At 37.5% G+C, this 21,251-nt stretch overlaps 1 protein-coding gene and 1 long non-coding RNA gene across 2 annotated transcripts; one reads left to right on the top strand and one right to left on the bottom strand.

Moving 5' to 3' along the window:
- The first annotated feature begins 1,249 nt into the window (after positions 1-1,249).
- On the top strand, positions 1,250-7,940 carry LOC128515900 (uncharacterized). Its single transcript, XR_008356715.1, has 3 exons — positions 1,250-1,487; positions 3,496-3,622; positions 7,806-7,940. It is a non-coding gene; the product is annotated as an uncharacterized LOC128515900 (long non-coding RNA).
- mcoln1b (mucolipin TRP cation channel 1b) lies at positions 5,588-20,229 on the bottom strand. Its single transcript, XM_053490144.1, has 13 exons — positions 20,022-20,229; positions 13,232-13,503; positions 12,289-12,453; positions 11,920-12,076; positions 11,656-11,737; positions 11,078-11,174; positions 9,705-9,804; positions 9,326-9,432; positions 8,801-8,950; positions 8,350-8,451; positions 8,143-8,265; positions 7,790-7,996; positions 5,588-7,219 (listed from the first exon to the last, which is right to left on the bottom strand). Exons 1-13 carry the CDS (start codon positions 20,071-20,073, stop codon positions 7,085-7,087), a joined length of 1,749 nt encoding a protein of 582 aa, XP_053346119.1. The 5' UTR covers positions 20,074-20,229; the 3' UTR covers positions 5,588-7,084.
- Positions 20,230-21,251: the final 1,022 nt, after the last annotated feature.

The following is a 21,251-nucleotide window of genomic DNA, read 5'->3' as shown; positions in this document are numbered from 1 at the left end:
TACTGTAAGTGCTTCATCATGGAAGAACATATTCCATGCTTCCCCAGAGCGGCCTTTCCAGTCTTTAATAATGCATTTCTTAATTCTTCCATGCTAAATGGAACATTTTCTGCATTTCATCATCCTCTTTCCTGTCCTAGTTTTCCATTTTGTTTCCTGCCTTCCTCTTTCATTTCTCTTTTAACTTCTTTGAGCTATGAATCACAACAAAATTGTTAGCCATTAATTCTCTTTATTCATCACTGACACATTGTTACCATCTGTCTCTACTGAATAGTTCCATTCCCTCTTTTGCCCACACACCTTTCTTTTATCATCACCCACACTTCTCCTATTTGTGTTGTACTTCACATGAAACTTATATGTTCTTCTTTGTCTTGTATTCAATTATATGTCCAAAGTTCTGGGATCTCATTAGTTTACATTTGTATCAAAAAATTTCTTTCTTTTTGCTTTTGGGAATAGATCCCACAGCTGTGAACACTATTCCCTGCTTTATTTATATCTATCAGGCATTTCTATATCCACAGCCTCGTCTACCTGATCTAGATACCTGCCAATTTCTCCAATAAACTTTTTCAAACATCCACCTGCCTCCTAAAACCTCTACTGTTATACACATTTTACCCCACACTGAATAATGGTCACTACTAATAATGTGTACTATAATTGGAGCTGAATATTAAATCTATCACAGACTCTTTGCCTGTATTCATATATGTTCTTGTGTTACCTTCAATCATTTAAGCATGTTAAACTATTTTCTTTTCTTTTCTTATCTGACTCTCAATGTCTCTTTTTTCCACTACCCCTTAATGTATTGTGTCTATTGAAATCCCCACACCATACTATATTCCTACTATTCTTTCCCTCTATCTCCTAAACTAAATTTACAATTATGGCTTTCATTTTGTTCTTTGGAGAAACCCATATGGAGAAAGAAGAGCCCTACCAACGGGCAAACAGCATGAAGGTGCATTACCACCACCCACTGGATCAGAGTGTGGAGCAAAAGATTGGCAATAAATCTCTTTATACATATTTTCAAAATCCAATCAGGTGCCCATTTACTCTCAGTAAAGTTTCTTGCCTAATGTAATCTTATATTTTGCTTGTTTAAATGCTAATATTAGTTTTCATTTTTCCTCCTCATAAGCACTCCAATAACATTTTAGAAATAGCTTTCTGAAAGATATCGGTGTACAGTTTAGGCAAGATGTTTAGAATAGTCTTTATACACACTAAAAAACGCTGGGTTGTTTTTTCTACCCAAGCGCTGGGTTGCCTCTGTTGGGTCATTTTTCTGGGTTATTTACAGAGAGTTGGGTAGTTTTTGTGTAACCCAGCTGCTGGGTTGAAGTTTGATTGGCTCCTCCCCCAAAGTTCACCGGTGGATTCAGCGGCTGTCAGTCAGAGCTTCGTGTCTCTCTTCAGCTCCCACACCGCTGATGACGGTTCATTTAAGGGGAAATGACGTTAAATACAAGGTCTGTATACACATGTTCACTCACCTAAGTCACATATGACTGAAAAATATTACTCTATGTAAGATTTATTACTGTTACCGTGTTAATGTTACACTCAAACTTTCAGGCTGGTCTGAGGTAAGATAATTTAGCTGACAATAGCTGCTATAGTTAGCCAAAGAACCCCACCTGTGTGTGAAGGAAACGGATAAGATGTCTGAGCTTTTTATCTTTCTCTGTAGAATGTTTGCAGGGTGACGAAACTGTTAACTGTAGTATTAGCATGACGCTAGCATTTAGTTAACATTAGAACTTTATTAATCTCACTGTTTGAGACAATAAAATGCTGTGGTGTTACAAAACACTGACCCTCTCACAAATATACACACCTGCTAACCTCATGTTTTTCACTAGTTAGTAATTTACTCCGCGGTCAAAAGTCGCCCGCGTTTCTCCCGAGTTATAACAATATTTTACACCTTTACCCCTTTGGCAAGTAGTATGTAAATATGACTGCTGCATGTAAGATAACCAGGTAGCCCTCTTTAACCAAAGTTGCTTGTGACTCAGACTAAATTAACTATCAGTCAGCTGTACAGATAACTACTAGATGGAAGTATTAATATTTGGGTGATTGGAATGTGCCAGTTTGACCCCAGCTATGACAATGCATCTCCTCGGTAATTAGCTTAAAATCAACGCAGACCACAAGATCAACTAGTCTGACTAAAAAAAATAAATTAATTAAAAAAAAAATAAAAAAAAATATATATATATATATATATATAGGTGATTCCATCTCAAATCAACCAGTGGAAGAGAAATTTTCCACCATCACTTCTCAGATTTTGCAGATTTTTTTTTCACCAATTGTTGGTATTGGCATGAAAATAAAAAAACCCAATTTTTTTGTCCCAACTCCCGCTCGTTAAAAAATGGCAGCCATCTTGATTTTTGGCCTCGACGCGCTTCGAGACGTGCCACGCCCCTTTTTGAAATCCTCTTTTCCTAGATAACTCACTTGCTATATGTCACATAGAGATGAAACTGGGTATATTTTAGGGCTGCAACTAACGATTATTTTGATAATCGATTAGTTGGGCGATTATGTTTTCGATTAATCAGATAAAACCTAACCACTTCTTCAATTTGATATTTTGCTTATAACTATTTAAAAAAAACATAAATCAGGGTATTATTTATGTATAAAAAGAAACTTTAAAAAATGCGAAAGCCACATATAGAGTTTAATAATCTTTAATTTTGACATTTTAAACCTTAAATGAAATATAATATATACAGTATACTGTATATATGTATATAGATATATAGTAACACCAACATGTTTTCTGTTTAAGTGTTCGTGCATGACATGCCATGAAAGCTCGGTCTTGCATAGCGTGCAGGTTACCATTGTCTTAGGGGCGTTTAATGTAAATTGCTATCAAACCTTGGAGGACTCGGGGCGCGCGCTTTTTCCTGCAGATGCTTCTGTAACCTCCATTGCGCGAGCGGCTGTGTATCTGTGTGTATTTGTGCATCTTGTGGTCGCGCTCCTCAGTGACGTGAGCAGCCCAACTAATCGATAACGGCATTCGTTGACAACGAATTTCATTATCGATAATTATCGATTTTATCGATTAGTTGTTGCAGCCTTAGTATATTTATGTAATTTTTCATGTAGATTCAGATTCCGTAATCAGAATTTGGCTATCTCCTGTGGTTATGGAGATATTTCTGAAAAAATATTATTTGGGGGTACCCCTTTTTGACCCCCCAGAACCCAAGGTCTGCATGTATAAATGTCACTCAAAAAAATAGGGGTTACTTCACTTCACCTTATCTTGAAAATAAATAAAAACCAGGGGTGTGTTATGCCCTGTTTTATAGAGATCATCAAAAATGAATTGTCCAGGTTTTGCAAATGTTTTATATAGGCCTTATATACCAGTAAATGTGTCATTTTATGGTGGTACATGTAAGATACATGTATCACTGTCAAACTATATCCTGTAACTGAACCATTCAGGTTCATACTGATCAGAAAGTTGAATCATCTCCAACCAACTCCATGAGTGACTTCGCACTCAAGGAACTTGAGGATGATTGCATCATCTTTTTCTTGGTACTAATTAAGTGCAGAAAAACAAAAGCAGGTGAGTGTGTTTCATTTATGTTAATTAATTTACTGAATCTTTCCAATGTAGTTTGTTGTCTTCACAATCTGATTACAAAGACTTGATGGCAAAGCTTGTCTGTTCTTTGTATTCTCGTGACTATATGTTGCACAGGTGTGAGCAGCGCCCCCCCAAATCAAAACTATCTGATACTCTTAATTAGGGAAGGGCAATATGGCCAAAAATATTTATCACGATACATATTTAAACATTTGCGATAACGATATAATTGACGATATGATTGACACAAGACAAAATACTTTACAATTCCAAAACTTTATTAGTGCCTACTTGAAAAGTCATAGACAGTGTTTATATGTTAAAACGGGACCAAGACTGGATAGTTTTGTTCAGCAGAAAAGATATCTAATGTCACAGAGAGATCCTGCTCTGTAGAAGCTGCCTCAGGCTATTTGTGTTATTACTCCATTCTGCCCTTGTGAGTAATAGTATAGTAATGATGTCGCTGTTGATTATCTGCTCTTGTGCTTTTGAAAAATAAACATTTTTCTATGAACATTTAATAGAATGTTGTTTATTGCATATATGTATGGTTTGCAAAACTTAAAAAAAAAATTGTAATAAACCAGTACATCAAAGTAATTTAACTGTTAAGTAAATAACCCAGCATTAAGTGTAACCCAGCATTTTTTAGGGTGTATCAAAATAAACCCAGAAACACTTTAGTGTAAGATGCAGTTGACTTCACTCCCTCCACATAGATAACCTTATCTCTTTAGCTTTTGACCATTTTAAATGAAGACACCTGCGTGATCAAGAAATATGTGAATATATATAGAAACAATGTATTTTATGTATAAATAAATGAATAAATAAACAGTGATTGGGCGGTAACAACATTTTGAACATTGCCTCGGTACACCACCACAATGGATTTGAAATGAAGCAATCAAGATATGATTACACCTACTTCTTCCAGAGTGTTCTTGATTTGGTTTCATTTTGTAACGGAGTTTTTCTTCATCAAGAGAACAATTCTGCAATCATACACTTTAGGTTTCATCTGTGATCTGTGACCATTTTGGTGTTGTTCAGCTTGTCAGGTCTCTCCTTTTTTGATTCGACACTTATAACATTTCTGCTATACATTTGATAGGTCTGCTTCTTTTTTTACATCAGTATAATGATAGCTCCTTTACTGCATCTGCACAGTAAGTGTTATCACAGAGGTACTGTTCAGTGGCAACCGGACTTGCTCCATGTTACTAAATACATGCTTCACTAGGTGTAACTAACTGTATTAATCTCTATACTAAGGGAGGCCTTTATGCTGTTACTTTCACTACATTCCATTTATGTTGGCTGATCTAGACATTATATTAAATAGTTACACATAATTAACCTAAATAAAGTTTAAGTTATTTAACCTTTCTCCTAAATAGGGAAATAAAATTTTAAATACAATTTTAGCTTCTGATGAGTATGAATACAAGATAATTGAGATTAAATGATTATTGTGCTGCAATCCTTTTTCACATTACTGTTCTCACTGTGTAATGAGATTAGAAATCTATTACATCCTTATACTTCACTGCAGGAGGCCTTCATCCCTCATAAAACTTCCTCTCAGCCAGGCTGTAATATTTATCTCCATTGTCAAAAAAAACTGGTTGTTTTATTTAAAGTTAAATAAATGCACGATAATTTCCAAAGTTAATGAGTTTTTGCCGTAATTAAGTAGCTGTACTTGCTCCTCTGTCCAGTTTGTACGGTTTGAAAACTTAAATAAGGAACTAACTCTCAATTCTGTAATTCATAGAAGAATGGTTGCTCCTGATTTCACTTTCCAGCTCAGCCAATTAATCATGTTTCTATCAGTGATGAAACCTACTTTTATAAAGATACACATGGCATGTGGTTTTAAAGATGTGGCGGTGAAAGGAGGTACATTAAAATGAACACAACATAGGCATATACTACTACTCGTTCTTCATAAGGGTTTAATAAACTTTGTTCACAGACAAACATACATTCACAATTAGCGTCTAGTTGATCAAGTAAGTAAGGGTCAGGTGAGGAACAAACAATACAAGCTGGGCCGGGAACGCAAGACGAAAGGGATAAAAGAAAACAAAGAGGTAAAGAGAGCATACACAAGGCTTGTTTACCAACAGGCAAGAAACACTAAGAGTAGCTATACTGTGCAGTAAGTGTTAGACCCAAGTCCACATGTTGGTTGGATTCTGGATGGACCCGAATTCCTTCTTCAGTCACATAAAAATGCAGAAACACACCAGCAGGTGATGATATAATCCTAATGATAAAGCCATAGTGACCAATCAGGAGCATGAGAAAATTATTAAACATATTCAATGCCCTTATAAGAGTAAAATGCAGTATTTCTTGTCTATAATAAAAACGTGTGACAAACACACAGAAAACAACCTGACTAAAATAATAATTTAAAAAAATTTAAATACCTTTCTACATGTGGGCTACGCCTTAATGCTCAGAATCCTGTATATACACTAGAGTGTGTATGCATTACTGACATCAATGTGCGTGTTTTTTTTTTTTGTTTGTTTTTTATTAAAACCCCGGTCCTGATGCAGATGTGTAATTTTTACACAGGTCTAAAGAAAACATGTAGTGCTTTTCCTTGGTTTGTATTTGTTCATTCTGAATAATGGATTCATATTTATCCAATTCACATCCGTACGATGCATAAAATTAAATAAATAATTTAAAAATAATAAAACATCTTTTATATATTAAAACTTAATTAAAAATTCACGATAGCTCGGAAAATGAAAAAGAAATTTAAAAAAAGCCAAAATGTTGCTATAAAAAGTGTGTGCGCGCGAAATGTGTAGACTCACATTAACTTTGTACAACAACTTTTACTCGGTGACGAATGTGACACAGTGTCCAAAGGGGTGGAGCCTAATTTGTATTTTCTGACTTAAATGGCATTGTTTAACTGAACTACAAACCAAACGTCTACGTGTTCCGCCCTCTTGAGGAACATCATCACTACTTCTACCAGGTGTTTAAACTGTCAAAACACTGTCACTTAAAGTAGCACTCGTTCATATTGTCGGGTAATGCTTAGCATCAAATACTGATTTTAATTTTAGAATATGGAGCAGCTTTCGCTAAACTCAGCTAGCCCGCTATCTAAACACGACACTAACCAGTGAACCGTTGTTTAATACATTACTGTACGTTATACCAGCGTATATTTATAAGCAATGCCCCGAGTGAGCCGGCTGACGTCAGGTCGAATACTGCTATGATGTCATACTATAATAATCAGGCACGTGATTGGCTGATCATGAACTTAAGCTCCACCATTTTCAACCTAAAATTTCAAACAGTAGCGCTGTAAATAAACTTCAATGAGAACAGCATCCAAATGTTTAAAATCAGGAAGTAAAATACTACACACACACACACACACACACACACACTCTTCCCTGTCTATTTAAAGCAGCAGAAGAGTGAGCACGACTCCGGAGGATCCGGGCTCTGGAACTTTCCTGACGTGGGCGTGTCCACACACTGAGCGATAAACATGTGCAGGTCTGACATGTGAGGGGCCTCCTGGGCTTGTTGCTATGGAAACACACACATGTAAAACTACAACTTATGCTTTCATCAAACTATATATATATTAAATATGATTACACAGGTATTGATGTGTCAACTAATGACTCTGGGATTCCTCCCTGCCTCCGTCTCTGCCTTGCTCCCTGCCTCCGTCTCTGCCTCGCTCCCTGCCTCCGTCTCTGCCTCGCTCCTTGTCTCAGTCTCTGCCTCGCTCCTTGTCTCAGTCTCTGCCTCCGTCTCTGCCTCGCTCCTTGCCTCCGTCTCTGCCTCCGTCTCTGCCTCGCTCCCTGCCTGCCTCGCTGCCTCGCTCCCTGCCTTGCTCTGACAACCTGCCTTACTCATTACTTATACACTCATCCACTTCTTCACTCCATACTTTTTTCAACCAGACAACCCCCCCCCCCCCCCCCCCAAAAAAAAGGAAAGAAAACTTTTTCTTCTAAAACCTATGAAATTTCCTTAGGGATGAAGAAAGTATATTTCTATCTAAAAAGTTTTATGAAACAGTAACATAATTAAGTAGACTTGAATCTTGTTTCTCTCTTTGCCCCTTATCCCTCTCTCCCTCTGACTCACGGTTATGGTGTCGTAGGCGCCGGTGATGAGGGCGATGAAGAGGGACAGCACCATGTAGATGAAGAGTGAGATGAAGGTGTAGAGGTAGAGCTGACTGAAGAGCCACACCAATGTGCTGCTGCGCTCCACCTCCGAGAAGGTCACGAACATGTCGTCTCCGTTTATCAGCGAGAACAGGCACTCCGACACCGTGGACAGGGAGCGGAACTGACACACACACACACACACACACACACACGTGTGAACTCATTGTGACAACTTACACTAGAGTCTTATAAATCACTGGGAAGTTGTTCTGTGCGTGTGACATTAGTATATTTGTGTGTGTGTGTGTGTGTGTGTGTGTGTGTTACTTTAGCATGGTAGGGTCCGAGGACGATCCAGCCGCAGAAGCAGTAGCCCATGTAGATTGCAGCAGCGCAGCAACAGAAGCGGATGACGTTTGGAAACGCAGCCCTCAGGGTCACAATCAGGATCTGCGCACACGCACACACACACACAATGTGTTAACACCTGAGACTATCTCGACCTGTTTAAACTTGAACATTTCTGAAACTTACGTTGTATTTCTGGAAGAAGCTGAGGTAGCGGATGACTCCCACCCACACCAGCAGCGTGGACGTGCCCATCAGGATCCCACACACGTCATAGGACGCCAGGTTCTACAATAACACACACACACACACTTGTACTTTGTGTGTTCTGTGATTTCAAAGAGGAATAATGATAATAAGACATTGGAAACTTTATGAAAAGTAAAAAAGAATGAATGAAAAAAAAAAGAAACGAAAAAAAGAAGGAAAAAAAAGAAAGAATTTAAACTGCAGTTCCTGTTTTGAGCCCTGGGTGTCGCTGTTGCTAAGTCAATTCAATTCACTCTCTCTTATTCATCTCATTCCTATTTAGAGTCTATCAATGGGGACTCGGGGCAGGATACACCCTGGATGGGGTCCTTCTGAACTCTTCTTCAAATTTTTTTAAATGAGGAAACTGGTGTGTGCGTGTGTTTACCTTGGTCTCAATGCCGATCTTGATGAAGGAGGCGATGATGGTGAGAACGTCGCTGATGATGATGAGTAAATACCAGCCGTTAATGAACTCCAGTCGGTCTCCCCAACACACACTCTGGCCCAGGGATTGCCTGAAGAAACGCACAAACTCCTACAAACACACACAACAAATAAGATCTTGACACTACGTCTATCTATTCGTCTGTTACAACTCCATAATCAACTAATCTATTTTTATGCCATCCCTTCATCAACCAATTAATATAAATCCATCATTTACATCTAACTACTCACTCATTTCCTTAGTCTTATTCCATTCCCCGTCATTTATTCCTTCCTTCTCTTCATCTTCACTATTTTATCTTTCCATCCATAGTTTTTTAAGTCTTTTCCCTTAATTCATCCCCTCATTTATATAAGGCTACATATACATAGTATGGCTACATATCTAAATCCATTCATTTCTTTCCATCTGGTCCTCTTTTTCTCCTTCGCTCTCTCTCTCTCTCTCAGTCACCCTTCATACATTTTGCAGGATGATTCCTCGAAGTATGGATCGTCCACACAGGGCCAGGGAGAGGCCGCATACGATCGCCACCAACACGTCAAACGCCACCCGCGTGAAGTTCTCCTCTTAACAGATGGACACAGAGACAGAGAAAGGGAAAAAAAAGAGAGAAATTTATCCATTTAATTAACAATTACAAATACCAGTCTAGAGTTTCCTGGAAGAATTCAACATGTAAAAGGTACAAAGCAGCGATTGAGGGGCCAAGCATTTTTTGATTAGCATTAACATAAAAATCTAATAAACAACTTAAGCTCGGACTGCGATCCAAATTTCATAATTAGAAAAAAAAAAAACTGAGAATTGAGTGTGTTTGTGTGAAAGTCTGTATTCTTACTGTGTCCAGACACGCTGGGATCCCTGCACTCTCTGATAACGGCCTGGTTACGCAAACTGATCTTCACTTTCCCACTGTGGGCTCTGTTATCGAAGAGGATCTGTGAAAACACACACCCACACACACCAAAAAGAAAATAGGTCACATACAGATATAAAAATAATCATATATATATATATATATAAATTTTATGTTCTTAAACCATGTTTTAAATCTTCATTTCACACTATTATCTTTAGGTTGTGTTCCAACTAAAACGAAATTAATATAAAATGGGCATAATTAGAGACATACAAACTGATAATTATAATTTATATATCTTCCTTGATATTTCAAAGCTCCTTTGCAACAATGACCATTCTTAAATGTGCTGTAAAAATAAAAAAATTTAACTGAATTAAAAGCATTAGATATAATATTAGAAATTAGAAAGCAGGTAAAATGAGAGAAAAAAACTACAAAGGGAAAATCATAGTACAGGTAAACCTTGGATTGCGAGTAACGCGGTTTGCGAGTGTCCCGCAAAATGAGCAAGGATTTTTAATGAATTTTGACTTAAAAAAACGAATAAGTCTTGGTTTACGAGCACAGAGTATCATGTATCACGCATGTGCTTCTTGTTTTGACGCTGAGCGTCACTTGATCACAACTGAGCCAATAGTTTTTTTCTCTCTTGCGCTGCAGAATTGTGGGTAATCGTCCCCCCTATGAATCCAAGGTTCCACTGTATCCCCAAGTAAACATGTTTTTTTTTTAATCATGGTTTATAATCACTAATATTTCTTTAAATTACAAAGTGATTGCAGCCTTTCCACTTAAAAATATAACAGAAAAAAAATCCTTCATTAAAACACTTGACAGAGAGAACTTCATCATTAATTGTCTAATTATCGTACATTCCTTGAGATTCATTAAATAAACTTTTAGTCCAAATGTTTCACATTTAGCCACACCCACAAAACTCTATACATAAAATGAATGAATAAATAAATTAAAGCCTACAGAGAAACAATAAAAAAAAACAACTAAATGGTGCAGATTGAATCTTCCAATTATGCACCTCAGCCAATGCAGCGCTTTAGCCATGACAAACAGGGTACCATTACTTTTATACTAAATATTTCTCTTAAGTGACTTTTTTTTTTACAAGTTTATCATTAAATCAGTGTGAGGAACAGATTAATGAAATATGTGAATGAAGCTCGATAGTGCAGCCTGTACACTGTTTAACACAACAGTAACTCACTTATAGCAAGAGTCACATTAACACCTGTGACTCTACAAAGAAAAGCTGGAATATGAATGTTAAATACAAGCCCGCATTGTAAATTATAGTTTGTTCTGAAACAAGGCAACTTGGTTTGAGGCCTTACACTGACGGAGAAGGTGTAGCAGTCTGGAATTTCGTTGTTGATGATCGTCTGGATATTTATGGCCTTTAGTTTAAACTCGATGGTCACGTTGATCAGCCTAGAGAAAGAGGAAAGAACAGAGAGAGAGGGAGAATGATGTGCATTTACATCTGGATTCTGGTCTGTGAGAAGGTGTTGCTTCAGCAGCACTACAGATTAATATTCATGCGCTTCTTCTATATTACGGTTACTATAGTAACAGCTCGTTCACAGGGACGTGTACCGCAGACAATCTGTGTGAACAAATGTCAAAATGTGTGTTTTCTTGCAAGGAAGGAGTTCAGAGTGTCACCGATGTAACTCTGCATTTTTCAGAACAAATCAGTTTATATTTTGTGTTCTGTCAGCACCTCAAGAGACAGACTGCTTCTAGCTACAATAACACAAGCAAGAACAGGAACTAAACTTGTTTCACAACATTAAATGCATCTAAAAATGTACTCTGCTTTATCACACTACTGTAACACTGATCATTTTCATGAAACGGAGTGATATACACCGAGCTGTAGTTCAATCAAAAGGATTTAGTTGATTCCTACTTGTGGAATTGGAGGGTGAAGTTCTTGTAGTGTTCAGGGAGAGGAGCTGAGGGGTCTGTGGGAGGATCGACACCGATACAGTCTGGAGGAACAGAGAGAGAGAGAGAGAGATGTAAGGCCACAAACATACATGGCAGAAAATACATGACAAACCTTGACATTTCAATTCTATAAAGAGGTAATTAACTAATTAATTAACGGTGCAGATTTAATTTATAGCCTCAAACAAATAAAATGTATAAAATGTTGGAGCAGGTGGATTACCGGTCATGACGTGAGGGTCAATATTGAAGGTGTCGTTGACCGGGTCGATGGTGCCGTTCTTATAGTAGTGCTGACACAGGTAGAGGGCACTGTTGTTTACTCCCGAGCCCATGACGTAGGCATAGCGGCCCACTGCTTTCTCAGGAAGAGTCAGATACTGACCGAGAGAGAGAGAAAGAGAGAGGCTAACTCAATATAATTAATAAAAATAAAACTACATTTTGCTTCATGTCATTTTATTCACCTAAACAGAGCCTCATGTTTGATTTAAGACTTACAGGAAATAGAATTGTGAGATACACAATGTGTAGAGTCAGTTCACCTTCTTTCACAAAACATACTATAAACTAGGAGACTTGAACTGTGTACCTGCTTTATGGCGTAGTTGATGTGTCGGTAGACGTCGCTCTGTGTGTGTAGGGCGAACTCGTCCACATCATCCTGATAGTCCTGCAGGAAGAGATGCCTGAACGACTCCGTGTTCTCATCCTTAAACATCACCACCATCTGGTTACTCAGACCAAACAGCACCAACTACAGACAGAGAGAGAGAGATTAGACTCTTAGAAACTTTTTGTATTTCACACTTTTCAGATTCTTTTGTGTAACTTAAGTTCACAGTGAAAGAAATTATTTATAGCCAAAATGGAACAACAAATCGAAATCAAGAGCCTATCTTGACTTCAGCACTTAATTTAAGTCAGAGGCTAGTAACTTATGAATTCAAAGAACTTTATTAATTCCCAGTGGGAACTTGCTTAATGTTTAGAGCTAATAACCTACTGTACAGTCTACTATCACGCTTTGAGCGGTGCGAGACGTCAGCAGGAGTGTTTTTCAAGGCAGTGTGTTAGCTAAACACAGCAGTCCTGATGTCAGTAAACAGGGTTTCAGGTTTCATCTAAATGTTAAATAACACAATAAGACCTGAAACCTCCACAAACCAACTAAGCACTGAAAAAAATCATATCCTCTTTTGTTTTAGTCTGGAAACAGTGTCACTGTGGTGCGCATGCATGTCTCTTCTTTAAATCGATATCATGATTAATTGAACAGTTCACATCGATTATGATTAATAAATAATCATCTTGTTTGTTTGTTTGACCCCTCATAGCTCCTTGATGAGGTCTGTACTGAAAATATGCTCAACTATTAAAGCTGGGAATTCTTTTAAATAGTTCTCCTCTATGTTGGTTCCATGGTGGAGAGTCATGTGACTACACACACATGCGGTAAGGGGATGTTCGTTACATAAACACATACTTGTAAATGCACATGCACACAACACATAACAGCTCAGGCGCGTCGACACCTGCAAGGTGACGAGGATGATCTTCAGCAACTGCAGCACGAGCTTGTACGGCTTGCGGCCCTTGGCGTGGTATTTGTCACACGGGCTCATGAAGAAGTACTTCAGCTTCCTGCGCAGAGCCTCTTCCTTTGCCAGGTCCAAGTCCTCGTCCTGTGCCGTTTCACGCAAGGACTGGCCCTGGAGGTCCAGAGAGGGACGGACGCTGTGGCCTTCATCGCTGAGGTCGACGGGGCTGGGGTCAAAGGTCACGGTGGTGAGCAGTCTCTCCTTCTCTGATGTAGAGATGTATAAACACAGAGAGAGAGAGAGACTATAGAGATGTATAAACAGAGAGAGAGACTATAGAGACGTATAAACGCACAGAGAGACTATAGAGACGTATAAACGCACAGAGAGACTATAGAGACGTATAAACACAGACAGAGAGACTATAGAGACGTATAAACACAGAGAGAGAGACTATAGAGACGTATAAACACAGACAGAGAGACTATAGAGACGTATAAACAGAGAGAGAGAGACTATAGAGACGTATAAACACAGAGAGAGAGACTATAGAGACGTATAAACACAGAGAGAGAGACTATAGAGACGCATAAACACACAGAGAGAGAGACTATAGAGACGCATAAACACACAGAGAGAGAGACAATAGAGACGCATAAACATACACAGAGACAATAGAGATGTATAAACACACACAGAGAGACTATAGAGATGTATAAACACAGAGAGAGACAATAGAGATGTATAAACACACAGAGAGACTATAGAGACGTATAAACACAGAGAGAGAGAGACTATAGAGACGTATAAACACAGAGAGAGAGAGACTATAGAGACGTATAAACACAGAGAGAGAGAGAGACTATAGAGACGTATAAACACAGAGAGAGAGAGAGACTATAGAGACGCATAAACACAGAGAGAGAGACTATAGAGACGCATAAACACAGAGAGACTATAGAGACGCATAAACACAGAGAGACTATAGAGATGTATAAAACACAGAGAGAGACTATAGAGATGTATAAAACACAGAGAGAGACTATAGAGATGTATAAAACACAGAGAGACTATAGAGATGTATAAAACACAGAGAGACTATAGAGATGTATAAACACACAGAGAGACTATAGAGATGTATAAACACACAGAGAGACTATAGAGATGTATAAACACACAGAGAGACTATAGAGATGTATAAACACAGAGAGAGAGAGAGACTATAGAGATGTATAAACACAGAGAGAGAGAGAGACTATAGAGATGTATAAACACAGAGAGAGAGAGAGACTATAGAGATGTATAAACACAGAGAGAGAGAGAGACTATAGAGATGTATAAACACAGAGAGAGAGACTATAGAGATGTATAAACACAGAGAGAGAGAGAGACTATAGAGATGTATAAACACAGAGAGAGAGAGAGACTATAGAGATGTATAAACACAGAGAGAGAGAGAGACTATAGAGATGTATAAACACAGAGAGAGAGAGACTATAGAGATGTATAAACACAGAGAGAGAGAGACTATAGAGATGTATAAACACAGAGAGAGAGAGACTATAGAGATGTATAAACACACAGAGAGACTATAGAGACGTATAAACACAGAGAGAGAGAGACTATAGAGACGTATAAACACAGAGAGAGAGAGACTATAGAGACGTATAAACACAGAGAGAGAGACTATAGAGACGTATAAACACAGAGAGAGAGACTATAGAGACGTATAAACACAGAGAGAGAGAGACTATAGAGACGTATAAACACAGAGAGAGACTATAGAGATGTATAAACACACAGAGAGACAATAGAGATGTATAAACACACAGAGAGACTATAGAGACGTATAAACACAGAGAGAGACAATAGAGACGTATAAACACAGAGAGAGACTATAGAGACGTATAAACACAGAGAGAGAGACTATAGAGACGTATAAACACACACAGAGAGAGACTATAGAGACGTATAAACACACACAGAGAGAGACTAGAGACGTATAAACACAAAGAGAGAGAGAGACTATAGAGACGTATAAACACAAAGAGAGAGAGAGACTATAGAGACGTATAAACACAAAGAGAGAGAGAGACTATAGAGACGTATAAACACAAAGAGAGAGAGAGAGACTATAGAGACGTATAAACACAAAGAGAGAGAGAGAGACTATAGAGACGTATAAACACAGAGAGAGAGAGACTATAGAGACGTATAAACACAGAGACTATAGAGATGTATAAACACAAAGAGAGAGAGAGACTATAGAGACGTATAAACACAAAGAGAGAGAGAGAGACTATAGAGACGTATAAACACAAAGAGAGAGAGAGAGACTATAGAGACGTATAAACACAGAGAGAGAGACTATAGAGATGTATAAACACAGAGAGAGAGAGACTATAGAGATGTATAAACACAGAGAGAGAGACTATAGAGATGTATAAACACAGAGAGAGACTATAGAGACGCATAAACACAGAGAGACTATAGAGATGTATAAAACACAGAGAGACTATAGAGATGTATAAAACACAAAGAGAGACTATAGAGATGTATAAAACACACAGAGAGACTATAGAGATGTATAAAACACAGAGAGAGACTATAGAGATGTATAAAACACACAGAGAGACTATAGAGATGTATAAACACACAGAGAGACTATAGAGATGTATAAACACACAGAGAGACTATAGAGATGTATAAACACAGAGAGAGAGACTATAGAGATGTATAAACACAGAGAGAGAGACTATAGAGATGTATAAACACAGAGAGAGAGAGACTATAGAGATGTATAAACACAGAGAGAGAGAGACTATAGAGATGTATAAACACAGAGAGAGAGAGAGACTATAGAGATGTATAAACACAGAGAGAGAGAGAGACTATAGAGATGTATAAACACAGAGAGAGAGAGAGACTATAGAGATGTATAAACACAGAGAGAGAGAGAGACTATAGAGATGTATAAACACAGAGAGAGAGAGAGACTATAGAGATGTATAAACACAGAGAGAGAGAGAGACTATAGAGATGTATAAACACAGAGAGAGAGAGAGACTATAGAGATGTATAAACACAGAGAGAGAGAGACTATAGAGATGTATAAACACAGAGAGAGAGAGACTATAGAGATGTATAAACACAGAGAGAGAGAGAGAGACTATAGAGATGTATAAACACAGAGAGAGAGAGACTATAGAGATGTATAAACACACACAGAGAGACTATAGAGATGTATAAACACAGAGAGAGAGAGACTATAGAGACGTATAAACACAGAGAGAGAGAGACTATAGAGACGTATAAACACAGAGAGAGAGACTATAGAGACGTATAAACACAGAGAGAGAGACTATAGAGACGTATAAACACAGAGAGAGAGAGACTATAGAGATGTATAAACACAGAGAGAGAGAGACTATAGAGATGTATAAACACAGAGAGAGAGAGACTATAGAGATGTATAAACACAGAGAGAGAGAGACTATAGAGATGTATAAACACAGAGAGAGAGAGACTATAGAGATGTATAAACACAGAGAGAGACTATAGAGATGTATAAACACAGAGAGAGAGACTATAGAGATGTATAAACACAGAGAGAGAGAGACTATAGAGATGTATAAACACAGAGAGAGAGAGACTATAGAGATGTATAAACACAGAGAGAGAGAGACTATAGAGATGTATAAACACAGAGAGAGAGAGACTATAGAGATGTATAAACACAGAGAGAGACTATAGAGATGTATAAACACACAGAGAGACTATAGAGATGTATAAACACAGAGAGAGAGAGAGACTATAGAGATGTATAAACACAGAGAGAGACTATAGAGATGTATAAACACAGAGAGACTATAGAGATGTATAAACACAGAGAGAGAGAGACTATAGAGATGTATAAACACAGAGAGAGAGAGACTATAGAGATGTATAAACACAGAGAGAGACTATAGAGATGTATAAACACACAGAGAGACTATAGAGATGTATAAACACAGAGAGAGAGAGAGACTATAGAGATGTATAAACACAGAGAGAGACTATAGAGATGTATAAACACAGAGAGACTATAGAGATGTATAAACACAGAGAGACTATAGAGATGTATAAACACAGAGAGAGAGACTATAGAGATGTATAAACACAGAGAGACTATAGAGATGTATAAACACAGAGACTATAGAGATGTATAAACACAGAGACTATAGAGATGTATAAACACAGAGAGAGACTATAGAGATGTATAAACACAGAGAGAGAGACTATAGAGATGTATAAACACAGAGAGAGAGACTATAGAGATGTATAAACACAGAGAGAGACTATAGAGATGTATAAACACAGAGAGAGAGACTATAGAGATGTATAAACACAGAGAGACTATAGAGATGTATAAACACAGAGACTATAGAGATGTATAAACACAGAGACTATAGAGATGTATAAACACAGAGAGAGAGACTATAGAGATGTATAAACACAGAGAGAGAGACTATAGAGATGTAGAAACACAGAGAGAGAGACTATAGAGATGTATAAACACAGAGAGAGACTATAGAGATGTATAAACACAGAGAGAGACTATAGAGATGTATAAACACAGAGAGAGAGAGACTATAGAGACGTATAAACACAGAGAGAGAGAGACTATAGAGACGTATAAACACAGAGAGAGAGAGACTATAGAGACGTATAAACACAGAGAGAGAGAGACTATAGAGATGTATAAACACAGAGAGAGAGAGACTATAGAGATGTATAAACACAGAGAGAGAGAGACTATAGAGATGTATAAACACAGAGAGAGAGAGAGACTATAGAGATGTATAAACACAGAGAGAGAGAGAGACTATAGAGATGTATAAACACAGAGAGAGAGAGAGACTATAGAGATGTATAAACACAGAGAGAGAGACTATAGAGATGTATAAACACAGAGAGAGACTATAGAGATGTATAAACACAGAGAGAGAGAGACTATAGAGATGTATAAACACAGAGAGACTATAGAGATGTATAAACACAGAGAGAGACTATAGAGATGTATAAACACAGAGAGAGAGAGACTATAGAGATGTATAAACACAGAGTGAGACTATAGAGATGTATAAACACAGAGAGAGAGAGACTATAGAGATGTATAAACACAGAGAGACTATAGAGATGTATAAACACAGAGAGAGACTATAGAGATGTATAAACACAGAGAGAGAGAGACTATAGAGATGTATAAACACAGAGAGAGACTATAGAGATGTATAAACACAGAGAGAGACTATAGAGATGTATAAACACACACAGAGAGAGACTATAGAGATGTATAAACACACACAGAGAGAGACTATAGAGATGTATAAACACACACACAGAGACTATAGAGACGTATAAACACACAGAGAGAGAGAGACTATAGAGATGTATAAACACAGAGAGAGAGAGACTATAGAGATGTATATACACAGAGAGACTATAGAGATGTATAAACACAGAGAGAGACTATAGAGATGTATAAACACAGAGAGACTATAGAGATGTATAAACACAGAGAGAGAGACTATAGAGATGTATAAACACAGAGAGAGACTATAGAGATGTATAAACACAGAGAGAGACTATAGAGATGTATAAACACAGAGAGAGACTATAGAGATGTATAAACACAGAGAGACTATAGAGATGTATAAACACAGAGAGAGAGAGAGACTATAGAGATGTATAAACACAGAGAGACTATAGAGATGTATAAACACAGAGAGACTATAGAGATGTATAAACACAGAGAGACTATAGAGATGTATAAACACAGAGAGACTATAGAGATGTATAAACACACAGAGACTATAGAGATGTATAAACACACAGAGACTATAGAGATGTATAAACACAGAGAGACTATAGAGATGTATAAACACAGAGAGACTATAGAGATGTATAAACACAGAGAGACTATAGAGATGTATAAACACAGAGAGACTATAGAGATGTATAAACACAGAGAGAGAGAGACTATAGAGATGTATAAACACAGAGAGACTATAGAGATGTATAAACACAGAGAGACTATAGAGATGTATAAACACAGAGAGAGAGAGACTATAGAGATGTATAAACACAGAGAGACTATAGAGATGTATAAACACACAGAGACTATAGAGATGTATAAACACACAGAGACTATAGAGATGTATAAACACACAGAGACTATAGAGATGTATAAACACAGAGAGACTATAGAGATGTATAAACACAGAGAGACTATAGAGATTTATAAACACAGAGAGACTATAGAGATGTATAAACACAGAGACTATAGAGATGTATAAACACAGAGAGACTATAGAGATGTATAAACACAGAGAGACTATAGAGATGTATAAACACAGAGAGACTATAGAGATGTATAAACACACAGAGACTATAGAGATGTATAAACACAGAGAGACTATAGAGATGTATAAACACAGAGAGACTATAGAGATGTATAAACACACAGAGACTATAGAGATGTATAAACACAGAGAGACTATAGAGATGTATAAACACACAGAGACTATAGAGATGTATAAACACAGAGAGACTATAGAGATGTATAAACACAGAGAGAGACTATAGAGATGTATAAACACAGAGAGAGACTATAGAGATGTATAAACACAGAGAGACTATAGAGATGTATAAACACACAGAGAGACTATAGAGATGTATAAACACACACAGAGACTATAGAGATGTATAAACACAGAGAGACTATAGAGATGTATAAACACACCCGATTCCTCCTCTCGTGCCTGATGCTGTTGTGTTGATAAAGAGGTTGCCATGCAAACGCGTTACGATTTTTTATCTAATTAAACCTTTAAACAACTAATAAATAAATAAATCCTTATGAATAAACCAGCAGTCAGAGCTGCAGAGGTGAACAAACCACACGAGTGTCAGACTTCTCTATTACAGCCCAGACCAACACAGCTAAATAACCTCCAGCGCTTCCGGGCTAGTCACGTGACCGGCCAGCACGTGACCCTGACAGGATCGATTAGATCACACACAGAGCAGTGTGAGGGATTTGGTGCGCGCGCGCGTGTGTATTATTTAGAGTTATGTTGAAGTGGAACACACACACACACACGTCAATGCATTTTTAAGTCTACAAAGGATGTCAGTCTTATACAGTAAATGGGAATATAACCTAAAAAATAAGACCAAAGGTAATAAGGCTAAAAAAATCTCTTTTTTTTTTAAATATCCAATAATTGTTCTAATATTTTATAAATAATCATCACATCTCTGCAGGATTGTTATGCTAAAGCATTCCTAGGAAGCCTGTTTGGTACCAAGACAGGTGCCAATGGACAGGGTGCCAATCCATACACACACTCACTCATTCACACACTACGGGCAATATGGGAACGCCAGTCAGCCCAATCTTCATGTCTTTCTACTGTGGAAAGAAACATGAGAACCCGGAGGAAACCCACCAAGCACGGGGAGAACATGCACACTTCATACACAGACCCCAAGGTGGGAATCGAACCCGGACCCTGGAGGTGTGAGAATGCAGGGCTAACCCTACTTGCCTCTACAAGAGACCACTTTCCATGTAAAATAAAATCTAAATAATTCATAAATATTTACTTTTTTTTTTTTTTTTTAACATTTTTTACATTTCCACTCATTAACCACTTTTCATCTGACTCTACTTTGGTGATTGGACTCAATCTATATTGGACTGAAATACAGTGTGTCTGAAAAAAAAGTCAGGGTCCAAAAGTGTGTGTATATAATATTTATAAATATGTATACTGCCCAAAAATGTATACACACTTCAATATGGAAAAATATATGCTCCTTTTTGACGATCCCATAATAGCATCAACAATAGTGCGACTAGTGACATCATAATAGGAAACATAATTGTACACATTTTTGCCATTATTCTGTTTAGGTTTCAAAATAAGGACATGTGTGTGTGTGTGTGTGTGTGTATGAAATTTCTCTT

The sequence above is a fragment of the Clarias gariepinus genome, chromosome 28, assembly GCF_024256425.1.
Source record: "Clarias gariepinus isolate MV-2021 ecotype Netherlands chromosome 28, CGAR_prim_01v2, whole genome shotgun sequence".
NCBI classification, from domain to species: domain Eukaryota; kingdom Metazoa; phylum Chordata; class Actinopteri; order Siluriformes; family Clariidae; genus Clarias; species Clarias gariepinus.
Note: the sequence above shows the minus strand (reverse complement) of the source record. Positions and strands in the feature narration are given on the sequence as shown.